This window comes from Clinocottus analis, unplaced genomic scaffold, assembly GCF_023055335.1.
Source record: "Clinocottus analis isolate CAN_PGR_092001 unplaced genomic scaffold, fCliAna1.0.p SCAF_17, whole genome shotgun sequence".
NCBI lineage: Eukaryota > Metazoa > Chordata > Actinopteri > Perciformes > Cottidae > Clinocottus > Clinocottus analis.
In genome coordinates, this window is record NW_027175898.1 from 5,341,207 (window position 1) to 5,354,748 (window position 13,542).

Here is a 13,542-nt window from a genome sequence, read left to right on the forward strand (position 1 = left end):
AAGGACCATAATGGGAAAATGCTCTTGGGGTTTATTTTGTTGTATCCTTTTGACAAAATGTATACAATGATATAACATTGTGCATATATCATTATTTCTATATTGCATACAGTATGTCTATCTTGTTATATTTTGTCAATAAAAAATGTAATTAAATGTGATCAACCTGTTCGCAAAAATGTTCTATTTACAAACGAACAGACGTGGATAAACATTATTGTTATTTTGGGCTTTGTGTTCACCTGAAGAATGATGTTAGGTTCAAAATCCAGAAAACCTGAAACCCAAAGGGGATCCGATGTGAGGTCCTGGGACAGGGATGTCGTATGTGTAGAGATTGTCAAGCCCTCTAAGGCAAATTTGTGGTTTGTGATTTGGGTGCTATACAAAATAAACGAATTGAATTGAATTGAAGTTTATCTTCACTGGACAAAGCTACTCAGACAGTATAGAAATGACAAACAATGGCACAATGTTGACGAGTCACGAGTCGTGTCAGACGATCAGAAATATGGACAATGGATCATGTAGTCAGGCACGTAAGTGCCCAGGTTTCACATCATGTCTCCAATAAGAAAAGCAACAATAATAATGATAATGAGAAGAGTCAACACCAAGATACTCATTGCTAGCATACTGCCAGCTCTAGTGACTCACTCACAAGCCATGTCACCCTCACCCATTTAGTGTGTGTGTGTGTGTGTGTGTGTGTGTGTGTGTGTGTGTGTGTTGAAAGGGGTGGTGGTGAGGGGTTGCCAGGGTGAGGGTAGCACAGCTGTCACTGCTGAGGCCCTTTCCCCCTCTCTCCTTGTGCTTATCCATTAACCAGCGCCATGGTTACATCACCGCAGCTAATGCTACCTCTGAGGTCTCCAGTGGCCAAAGACCCTATAGAAACAGATTACTCATGTTTGTGTCTACAAACTCTCACACACAACTTGTGAGGTTTTTTTCCCCCCCTGGTCTCCCATCCTAATTGCCTACTGTGGTAACATTGGCTCATTTGCAGGGTTGGCTATGCGTTTGTTTGTTTACTCATCAGCTGTCGGACCGTCCGTCTTCAGCGTGATTGTGTCATAAGTCCAGGTCAGCCACTGACAGCACACGCAGCGTGATGGTTTGAAGACCTTTTGATGGGTTCATTATAATCGTAGCTGTGGTGTGTCTGGCCCCAGATGGCAGCGGTGTTTACACTAACGGGATTAGGATTAGCTCCAGATTAGACGGGCGAGTTGAAAGGCCGGCTCCGCTGACACGATATGGCCGCCTAGCCCCACGCTAACCCTACTGAATTTGTCTCAGATGCTACAAATCCACGACAGACAAGATAGCTGTCTGCTGAGGGGGGATAGAAAGGTGCTTGTAGAAAACTAATAGAAGAAGAAACATGTTGTGGCCACACAACAGGTGCTGCACGGGAGCTCCCAACACTTGGTCTGATTATTTGGCTTTAAGGGGGTTGTCCTGGCTGAGGTTTAACACCAAACACTGGTTTGACACCAGTCAGCTGTTGCCAGATGTATCCACAGAAAGAGGAACATATACAGCATGTTCCAACTGAATCATCACACTTATGTAACACTGACCGAAGGATGGGGAGGGTGAGCAGCAGAGAGAGAGAGAGAGAGAGAGAGATAGAGAGAGAGAGAGAGAGAGAGAGAGAGAGAGAGAGAGAGAGAGAGAGAAACTGAGCTCAGAAGGCTGACCTAGATCAGTAAATGGTGGAGATAAGTACCTGTGTTGGGGGGGCAGGAGCCAGCAGACTGGGTCTGAGAGGGATTGTCAGGGAACAAGGGGTGTAGGAAGAAAGACTGGGACACAAAGAAGACAGCGGGAAAGGGAGATAAACAGGAACGCAGGGAGTCAAAGAATGTGATTTCTTGCAGCATAATCATTTTTTTTCTCATTGGGATCAGACGGACAGTAGCCGCCACGGCCTCGACTGAGTCCCAGTGACACAACCAGGCTGGAATGTGGGTCAGTAGGCAGAGAGCACTAAGACCAGAGAAAGTTCCCTGCAATCAGTTGTGTGTGTGCCCTCACAAGCAAGCCGCGTGTTTCCGCGTCTCTTCCCGCTTGTATTTCGCCAATTTTTCTTGACCGTCAGCCACTTAAAAATAAAATAAGGGGAAGGGTGTGTGTTGAGTAAGAAGAAGGAATGACGGTGAGTCCACTTCTCCTCTCTCGCCGACTACGATTCCCACCGAGCACTGAACCGTCACAGATCTCTGAACCAAGCCACCTCGTGGAAGATGATTCAATTCAAGTGCAGATGTTTCTTACATGGAAGATCAGAAGGTCATCCTGACACAAGCCTCTTTCTCCTCCTTCTATATTTTATGCCCTAAATGCACTCACATATAGGCCGGAGATATGCAGCCAGTTCAACCATGCTCTTAAAATCACAAACCAGTGCATTTTGCTCACGGTTCGTTTCCTCCTGTGCGCCACTGTGTAAACACGCAGTGTATACATGCTATACAAACCAATCCAGTTAGAACACAACCAGTTGACATGGTGGAAATGTTGCTCAATGTGCTGCCTGTGTGTCTGTGTGCTGTTTTTATTTTATTTTAAAGTGCAGAGGTATAAGAGATTCATCACATTGACAGCTTTGGGGTTTTAAAAGTTGCAAAAGTTTATCCTCCCACTTCCCAGGAACAAAGATGCACTTCATATGTTGCTCAATTAGATGCTTTTAAGGGTATATGTAGTTATCCAAACTGCAGATCCACACTTGTTTGACTTGGATGGTAGTTTAGGAGCAAGAGCGACGAGTATAACTGGTTGTGTTTCTTGTCTGATAAGTAGCGGACTTCGGTGTTTTTTTCTGCCATTGTTTACAAGACAAGATTGAGCCATTGTTCTGAGGTGATGTAGTTACTTGCCCGGGTTACACATGCAAAGACCAAAGACCAGACTAAACGTACTCACTCTTTGGCCATAGGGATAGTAACAGGGAGGTGTTGGTGAGTGTGCGTGTGTGTGTGTGTGTGTGTGTGTGTGTGTGTGTGTGTGTGTATTAGGAAGATGTATAAATCAGAGAGAGGCTGCTTTTAATCCAGCCAAATCATCAATTCTCCACAGTCCCACCCTGAACGCACACATCACACACACTTCTGTCCGACCACCAGTAAAGCTGTCACAGTCTGTCTTGTGCCCTGGGAATATGTAGACCTCTGTGACACAGCCGTGAACGGATCTCCTCTTACATCCGCCCGATATTTAATAAAGGGGACAGCAACAGGTCGCAGCTGTTCGGGACTAAAAGGCTTATTTTACTGCAGAAAACAAAATGTAGCCGGCAGATGTGAGAGAATAAAACACAGGTGCTCTCAGAGGACACAGCCACAGTTTGAGCAAGTGTGTGAAAGTGATCACATGTGCCCTTCAGAAGTCACGGCTCACTGTGGGCGTTGCATGAGTTCGAGAGCAGAAAAGCCGGTCCGGCAAGTTAACCGTCACAGCGCAGCACAACAGAGATGAGGATCCCACTGGAAAAAATGATCCTCTTACCTCATTATTTCCTTCAGGGAAAACCCTGTTTTTTTTCATAGGAACGTCATAATTACTGAGTGCTTATACCGTCAATATTAGCACAAATGCGGCTGCTGTTTTACATCCTGTTCATTCCTATCAATATAGGGATTTCATTTGTAAACTCCAACTGATCAAACAAGTGTAGATAATTCAATCATAATTCATGTTGAATGTCTGTTGAATGCTGGATATTTTAGTCACTCAGACATCTTTTAAAGAAACACTTTGAACCTTAACTGTTATGAAATGAATAATTGATTTCCTACTCTTGTGTTGCATCACTTCAGATAAAGTCCATACTCAGAAGGTAACAGGAAACAGATCAGACAGATTGCTCCGATCTGGTCCAGGACCTGATAACTGATTTCGGCTTTCACTTCCTGAATACTGTTTGCTGTGATTAGACTTCACCTTTCACTCAGTTTGCATTACCTCATAAGTTGGTTGACTTGTTCTCAATTTACCAAAGAAAACAGAAGTACTGGCACTTGCTTTTGCAGAAGAATTTCTTATTTCTTAATTAATTGTCAAAGCAAAGTCAATATTGTTGCATGCAGTTTCAATTACCGATCGTGCATAGATGGGGTCATTTAACTCCCTCAACTGGGTCGCCTGAGACTAAACGCAGACATTGTGAGGGAAACATTCAACTGTGCCAGAAAACAGTGCCCTCAGGGCTGAAAATGGGACCCAGAAAGTGAAGACAGGGAGGTGGAACACCATATCCCTGCCGTAACAAAGGCAGGTGAGGTGTGAGACGGTTGGAGTTCAGGGTGTGTCTGGCTCGTCTGTCAGGCTGTACTTGAATAAAAGTACAGCCTGACAAGTTCTTTGAGTCCATTAAACAAATGACTGGCAGTCAAAACTGAGTCATTCAGGCTTGCAGGGACTCGTCTGAGAGGTCAGGGATGGGGCAGCAGCCTCTCACAGGAAGTTTGGTTATTGCACAAAACGTTGTGTGGCTTATGCTTTCCATTTTGCACTCCATTGATTTCCCGCACCCACATCAATAATGGCCAGGAAGCACCCAGAAATACCTGTCTGCAAATGATATACGCCAGTGTGAAGATCTGAGCCACCGCAGGGTTATAAATCCCACAGGGACTATGAACGGAAAACATGGTGTGAGATTAGAGTCGCAGGTTACTGTTTAACACTGAAGGAAGCATTTGCTGATAAACACATCTCATCTTTAACAAATTAAGAAGATAAATCCACTCAAGAAGCAGCTCTCAGCTCTACTCTACTAACACAAGCAACTCTATGGGGAACAGCAGCTGCATGAATGACTGACCCCCCCCCCCCCCCTCATGTTGATCACAAAGCAATAGAGTAAGGACAAAGCGTATAAAGGCTTGTCACATAGCAAATGCATGCCTTAGATTAGAGAACAAGAGGGAAGTATCATCCAATCATGAAGAAATTGGAGATATTTGAACTTTTCCCATTTTTTTTTAGAGCCACTTACAATGATGCAGTGCTGCTGTCCCACTGCATACCTGTGTGAATAACTGCACCAGATCCAGGTAGCAGTCAACTCAACCCCCCCTCTCCGAACCACTGGGGACTGTTCTAAAGATACCGATTGTGCCCCGTGTGTGAGTGTAACCTAGTTCGCCGCACATCAGTGGCCCAGCGTGCAGCAGCCACTGCAGAGGGGAGGATCCACAACAGTATCACACACACTCTCTCTTCAAGGGCAAGTCTCAAGGACAAGCCGGGTTAAACCTCCCGGAGACCAGCAGCTGGCGCACAAGACGCGTTCGTTGATACAACAGATACCGCAAAGTGACACAGAGGAGGGGGAATCCAGCCGGTTACTTTCTGTATGCTCGGTCCTCATTTACAGCTAATTTGAGGATGATAATGGATTGTTTTTTCTGGGGAAGATCTTACCTACGCTATAAGTGTGAGATGTTATAAATGCGTTACTCCCGCCTCAGACATTTAAATCAAGGGTTCACACTGGTGCCAGGTTTCATTAGGTTGCTTTGGAAACTGATAACTAACTAAAGCTGTGGTAGCACAGAGGAATACAGTAACTTGAATGAATAAAAACAAGACTTCACGGATGTATGCAAATATGGTATAAAAATTTAATGGTGTCGTCAATGTTAGCATGCTTTAAAAAATAAAAAAACACAAACAAAAAATCAGGAGAAGCATTGAAATCACAAAGTGACGTGTGAATATAAAGTACAGCAGTGCTACTTATTTTTTCGCCCATTTTTCCTACTTCCTTAACAAAATAGAGATACCTCGATGCCTGTCGGCACGTCATAAAGAGGAGCAACGCTCGTTGAAAACTCTTGGTTTGGTCTCCTTCACCAGGAGTGATAAGCTATTATATACAAAACAATTTGTACATCAAACACTCTGTCTCATTCACTCATATGTACACAGGAGGGCATTCACGCCTTCATTAAAACACACATCCTGAAGGCTAAATAAACTCACTGGCACACTTAGCATACCAAGAATCATCTTAGTAATTGCTATAAAATTAAAAAAAAAAAAAATCCATTACCCCTGTTAAAAAATAAAATACTGTCAAAGATAAAAACACCGCACACTCGCTCCTCCACATATCTGGTTCATCGGCCAGCACAGGCAATTCAAAGGAAGCCCACAGCAACATGAATGTTCTCCCAAACAGAAGTTACCGATATGTACATGAGCCTGTTATAGAAAAACTGTAGGTTTCCAAAAGTGACCGACAACTTGAGAGTAAAGTTCCTGAATGTGACTAATGAGGCAGTCCGTCTCACACTCAAGAGCGCTTCAGTTCAGATAGCTTGCGCAGCAGCTGCTGCTGTCTGGTTTTGAGGCGTTTCTTCTCTTGGAGCTGCCGCTTCTCCCTGGTGTGCAGGTCCGACAGGTAATCCGTCGCATGGGTCAAGATGGCCACCTTGGGAGTCTTGGCCGACTCCAGGCCAGGGATCTGGTCGCGCAGGGCGAGGAAGCGGGACCGGAGATCGTTCCTCCTCTTCCGCTCGAGGAAGTTGTGGTTCCGCCTGCGGTCAGTGTCCTCGGCGTCCGAGTTTAGGGGACTCTCAGAGGGGGAGCCCGGCTGGGAGACGCCGGCCGAAGAACCCGGCCGTTGACTGGACGATGTGCAGGTACGCTTGCTTGGAGGCTCTTCTGCATACTCCTCCTCCTCCTCCTCCTCCTCTTCCTCCTCCTCATCATCATCATCGTCCTCGTCTTCGTCATCCTCGTCCTCGGGGTCAGTGTCTGGGGAGCGGGCGGCGTAGTTGTGCTGCTGCCGATGGACGGACATGTGGAAGCGCTTGGGGCAGGGGTCAGCCCGGACCGTGATGGTCACCGGTTTTCTGACATTCAGTCGCACCCGGTTCTGCTTGCTCTCCACGGTGACAACGTCGATTTCCTCTTCATCATCTGTGATCACATATGAACAACTCATCAATACACATAGATAAACGGTTTAAAAACAGCATGATGTTCCTCTGCCATCACACAAGAATCAAAATAGAACCAAACTTGACTGTAAGAAAAGTGCATCCCACCGCCAGGCATGCAGATAGATCCCTACTCCTCCATCTGAGGAGGGCAGAGTAGGAGCTGGTGTGTTAACAGCAGTGGTCATCCATGCCAAGGCTAGCAGGAATTCACTCTTTTGTCTTTGAACACTGAGTATTCATCAACCATTTAAATGAGGAGATCTGCTGGCAGGGGGCACTCCCTAAGTTGGGAAATGTGAAAGAGTTACTCTCACGGTCTGTCGCTGGGAGAGTGTAGTAGCAATAAATCACCAGGTCTCGGTGACCCCGCCCCTCTACCGCACTCTGATTGTAATGCAGAGCCACAGAGAGATATTGAGAGGGGGCCATTCAAGTCAAAGTGACGGGGGCGCGGTTTTTAAAAGATTGCTCGGGTGCGCAAACATGTGGCGCATTATGAAAGTGAGAGTTTAAAAAAAAAAAATGCCGCTTAAAGGTTACCGACTGTTGAACTTGATAACCCCTCTGCACCAAAGACCACAGTTATGCAACAGCGGCACAGCTTTCCAAATTACGCATTGTTAGAGGGCAATATAATCCTGAGGCAGGAGCAGGGTGGGGCAATTTAGAGCATGACTGCTTCCTTACCAGAGGAATCAGAGCGAGACTCGGAGCCAGACGACGCCGGCTTCCTGCAGCTGCTGGTCGGGAAGGTGAGAACCGCCGCGGGGTCGACGCAGTCTGTGGCCGAGGCGGCGAGCGGGCCACCGGGAGAGACGCACTGCGCTTTGCTCGGTCTCACGGAGATCTGGGCCACCGGGGGCACAGCGGTCTGTGCCGCAGCCGACACTCTCCCATTGACCTTCTCCAGCTGCTTGCTGGCAGAGAAACTACTCCACATGCAGTCCTGGATGATGATGGAGCTGAGGTTGCCGAACAGCGCCCCTGTGTCGGGGATGAACTGACCCTCGGACTCCTCGTCCTGCCCCAGGACTTTGGACAGCCAGCTGAGCTTGTCTCCCGGAGAGAGCAGGAGAGCCCCGCCGCTCAGAGTCCGCGTGGGAGACATGGGAGGGGTGGGCAGCAGCTCGAACTTTTTCCATATGTCCTCGCTCGGTGCGGTCGACTTGTAAAAATCCTCCTCCCGGTCTAAGTCATCGAAAAAATAGTGCTGGTAGCAGTCGAACTCCATGTTCACAGTTAATTTAAAAAGAATGAAAAAAAAATCCCCTGGGATTATTTCCAGAAATGATCGAATGGCACCAGCTGGCTCTGAGAAACGTCCTGAACAACCCTGAGGGGGAGATATCACAGTGATTAGCAATGATATTTATAAAGTAGTTCCCAGCATGATCACATTTCAAGTTTCCATATAATGGGCCATTATGACATCACATCCCTTTAAAAGCCTACTTTCTCCAAACGGGACGGCATTAATAATTGATGGCATCTTGCGGATGCTCTCTTTGAAAAGGGCTGGACTCAAGCTGTCCTGGACAACACATATATTATATATGATGTACTAATACAGGCGTCCACTAAGATCAAGTACGAGCATTTTCTTTACAAAGTAGACTTCGCGAGAGATCTAGTCTACAGACGCACATGCCCATCCTGCGTAAAAGTAACGCGCGTGGCTGCATTTCCTGAAACGCAGGCAGCGCTTTGTTCCACAGAGTCATGTGTACCGGCGAAGGAGAAAAGTGGAAAGCTTCTCCGCCACAGCGTGGGTTCGCTTTCACAGACGACCCTCTATTTCCTCGTCGGAAACTTCCAAAAAAAAAGACACGCACTGGAATAAGACTACTCACCGGTTCTCCGCTAAACCCCACCGCGAAATTCAGGGCATTGGAAATCCTTCGGCAGCCAAAGAGCAAAGAGTCCACGGATCACGGGGATCAGACGGAGAAAAGCTGGCCGAGTTGTTGTTGGATACAACGGCGCGCTGTTCGGCCGCAGTCTCTCCTTTAGTTGCAGTTTAATTTAAAGGTAATGCCCGGTGCTCGCACGAGAAGGCACAGGGTCCGCCCCACAATGTGTTGTAGAAACCACACAGTGCGTTTTTCGCGCCAGTGAGATATCCTGTTATAAGGAGCTAAAACGGTTCAGGGAGGAGCCTCAGAAATATCTGCAGCGGTAGATCCGGGTAAGCCCCTCCATTTGCATCGGGGGCGGGGGAGGCGCGCAGCCCCGCCCCGTCTACAACTCCAATTATGGTCACAATAACTGGCAGATTTCATCATCGATATTTATTGATCTTTGTAGTAGTAGAAGCCAAAAACAAATGTTTTGTTCGTGATTTCCTTTTGGCTGTGAGCTATTTATATGCAGCCTCGTCTACTTGACCATCATACATTCAATACATTTGAATACAGTTAATTTGAAAATACTTGTCTGTATATAAAGTAGAATTCAGTTCAATGTTTAGCTTCCACAGAAGTAAAAGAGCTCTGTCACATTGGTGCATTTGTATGAAATGTAAAGCTGAAGCAAGTTGTTCACTGGTCTTTTTTCATGTACAATAAAAAAAAGTAGATATTATTGTATAAGACAAAACATTTAAAGACATTGATTTATGCTTTAGGAGATTGTGATCAACCCTTTTTACATTTCATAGATCAAATAAGTAATTAATTTATGTGAAACAATGATCACCAGGTTGGGCTTATAAAACGTCCCGATAGTAGGACATAATTAAAAAATCCCAGGGGATTTTGTTCTGCATAACGAATACACTTGAAAGTAACAATTTAAATCCAGGACTTTAACTTGTAATGTAGTAGTTTTACATTGATATAGTCATGTACAGGATTCATCTTCCACAACTGCATCCGTGCATAATAAATACTAAATGTTTTCCCTGTAGCCACAAAATGCATTGTGAGACGAGCTCTGGCCCTCATCCTTAGGTAAAGTTGACATGGCTCAACCTTGAGGCCAAACATTAGTTGAAAGAGGATCCTCTTTTCCCTAATCCTGTCAAATCAGCAGATCTCCAAAACCTAAACAACTCCCAATCCTCTTTTTCCAACAGGACTTTTCTTAACATGTCAGTTATAACTGTTAACCAGCTACTGGCACCTCAGATGGAAAAGGAAACAATTAGCTGTAGAGCAGTTTTATTGTACTGATGTGAAAAGTTGTTGATTCACAGCATCAAGTTTTAATTTATATTACAAACAATCAGAAGTCAATGTCCTTCATTTCCATATGCAGCACGACACAGGTGTATGCTATGCCAAGCCACTGAGCATTTCCACAGTGACGGGTGGAGTGCTTCTTGGAATGACCTGCATTCAACACAAAAGACCACACTGAGTACACAAACAGCCGAGATCCAGCTGTCCGCAGGTGGTGGTGAAGTGAGTAATCTTCTTTACGGTGAGAGACGGCCTCTTCAGCAGCAAACAAGTTAATGTCTGAAACAAACACTATTATATTGGGTCTTAAGCTCCCTGTTTACAGGACACAATGGCAGCTCTGCCGGAGCAAGACCTCCCATGTGCACTTATCCACCTGAAACATTTAATCATGTTAACATGATAAGACCGAATTGAACAAGGCAATGATTAAGGAGACACATGATGTGTTTATATAATATCTGGTCAGATCAAATGCAGCCTCACTTTTGCGCAAAAGGTCAAAGTTCACCAACGTCTCATGACCAGACACCACCAGGTCAAAATCATTCACAAACCGAGGCCTCGACCCCACCCGTGCTAACATATTGATTAGTTTGGTCCAGAGCGCGCACGTCACCTCCTTGATTAAGCCTCTCGGCTGACAAGACAAAGCCCCCAATATCTCTGGTCACACGGCCAAGTTGATGACACTGATTAGTGACGGGCATCTGTTGTCAGCCACCGGCCGGAGGTCGCTGCGCTGATCGCGTGGCGTCTTCGAGTGTTCGAGTGAACGAAAGGCGGCACCAATCCATACATACAGTATCTGTTCGGGAGCTTTTGATTGAATCAGCTGATGGAGTCTGCCGAGTTGCCATAAAATTAAAACAAAAATGATTTCATATTTATTTCCAATACTAATCTTTAGATTTCAAATGAAACACAAAGTGTGAATTGGAATTGATTTAGAGCGGCCAGTCTTGACTAAAGACTCGTCTCTGAATTTCATAGCCAAGACTTTAGACTTATTTGTGACTTACAAGGTAAACCCATGTTTCATTTTCCCCGTCTGCCGTGTGTAAAATATAGGATATATGATCACTCTGTATAAAATATTGGATATATGATCCCTCTGCAAGTATGGACTTGATTTGCTTCCAACGTCTTTTTTTTCTTTCCTTTTTTCTGTGTGTGTTTACATTAGACCAGCATTTTATAAACCTTGTGAATCTTGACGGGACATTGTCCTGTAAAAGCTGTCTACGCCTGTTATTTATTGCTGTAATATGAGTTTAATGTTGCCTTCTTGGCCAGATCTCTCATGAAAAGAGATTTTAATATGAGTACGACTTCTACCTGGTTAAGTAAAGGAAACATGCATAATAATAATGTACACGCATCAGGGAATTTTAATTGGATTGCATTCTGAACTTAAAATTAATTAAAAAAGAGACGTGTTCGTGCCAATTTTAAGCTTCACCAATGTGATGTTGGAGTTATTTCCCCCACAGTGCAATGATCACAGCCTGTAGATCTTGTAACTTCACATCCCATAATTACACAGTGGACCAACCCTCAATCTGCTATGTTGGGAGAATTGCTTCGCTACCAAAAGAGAAGAAAGAAACATCTTTGGTCCCATAAAATTCAGACGAGGCCGTCCTCCCCCTCCTCTCTTCTGTTCCTTCATCAACACTTGGGGCTCTTTCCCTCAGCCGGGACAATGCTTAACACCAACAATAGCCTGCTCCCCAAGTCATCTGCAGCTTAACTTCAAGTACCTGCCATCGTCCTTCATTGTCTTCGTAGCATATGTGTGAGTATCGTAAAAAGAGGGGTCGGGGGTTGGGATCCACCTCAGCGGTCCGCTTGTCTGCAACACCCACTCAAGCGCCTGAAGGATATCGACCACAATGCAGTGCAGGAATTTGAATGTTTTTTTGTATTTTGGGGACTGTGTGGAATTGTCCCTGTGCGCTACACAAGCGGGCGTCCTCCTCTTCCCCACGACCTCTGTGACACGGGAACCCCCAAAACCCTGACCTCTCCCCTTCTCCAACCAGCTACAAAGATACGATCAGGAGCAAAAGTGGGGCCAGTCACCCGCAGCTCAGAGAAAAGACACGCCGATGAGAAAGACAACGTAAATAATTCACCCAAGTGTTATTGCTCCCCAGGGATGTAACACACCGTATTCTGACACCCCCCCTCTTAAAATACCACAAGAGTGTGATCAGCAGGGTGCCAGCTTTACCTGCTAACAGCGTTCACACACTAAAGATGTATTTCCAGCAACGCATGCCTTGCAACAAGCCTTCACTGGGGATGTTATCACTTGTCTTTTCGTTTCCTCCTCAGCTGAGATACAGAACATATCATCAGATGTGCTCACAGTCTATAATCCGGACCTTTCTTTAGAATTAAACGCTAAACTACTGCAGTTAATGTTCAAATGGCGACTACACCTCTTGAGTAAATGATTACCACTGGACGAGCTCACGTCATAAATAAACTGGTTTCTTACACTTGTAACTAACATGAGTGCAGCAGTTGGAGAGCCACATCCCTGACCGCATCCACGGCCTCCTGCAGCACACATGGACTAAGTGAGGCTGCCACCTGCTGCCCGCTGCGTGTAAATAACTCATCTTTACTCCCATATTACTGAGGAATGAAGTGTTCATATTCTTTATGTAAGACAGTTAAAGTAGAATTACAACAAAGTACACCATGACATGTAAAAGTATTACATTCAAAATAGGGAACAGCACAGAAGTCAAATATATTTTAGTCTTATTTATTATCACTGGTACAGTATTTTTGTGTAAATAGTATTTTATTGTTTTAGCTGGTCAGGGAGGGGTTTATTTCCCATACTTCAAATACAGTTGAGTACCAATTTATCATTCTTTGTACAATGATCTTGAGTTTATTAATGTAAAATCTTAATAAAAAGATTAGAAACTATGCACTGTACACTATAACTGAACAAAAAGTACAGACACGAGTGAAAACTGAAGTAGAAACGAGACTATAATAGTAGAATACTCAAAGTAAATACTTGAGGTGCAGGTATCCTTTATATTGAAATGCAGTATTTGATAAAATGTACATTCAGCCAGTGGAATGGTCCCAACACCAGGATAACACAACATGGAAAGAAAAGAGTCAACGCGGGATCATGGCAGACTCTAAAAGATCTCACAAAGATCGACAGACTTCTGCAGATGGCCGACCTAATAATCAGTCTAATCAAACAATACAGTGGACAGAATTACAGGTTCTTATATCCGTGCAGCTGATGGGAATGATGGCGTCACTGTATCTAAAATCCCTGCCACTAAAACACGTTAGACAATGTTCTGCTACTACTGTCTGATATAATGTGTGTCGTTAATACACAAGACATCACACAGAGG

At 44.9% G+C, this 13,542-nt stretch overlaps 1 protein-coding gene across 1 annotated transcript; it reads right to left on the reverse strand.

Annotated features, from left to right (window-relative positions):
* Positions 1–5,629: 5,629 nt before the first annotated feature.
* LOC137787910 (protein L-Myc-1b-like) lies at positions 5,630–9,058 on the reverse strand. The gene is made up of 3 exons (XM_068580677.1): positions 8,813–9,058; positions 7,650–8,295; positions 5,630–6,939 (listed from the first exon to the last, which is right to left on the reverse strand). The coding sequence occupies exons 2-3, from the start codon at positions 8,191–8,193 to the stop codon at positions 6,311–6,313; spliced, it is 1,173 nt and encodes a 390-aa protein (XP_068436778.1). The 5' UTR covers positions 8,194–8,295; positions 8,813–9,058; the 3' UTR covers positions 5,630–6,310.
* Positions 9,059–13,542: the final 4,484 nt, after the last annotated feature.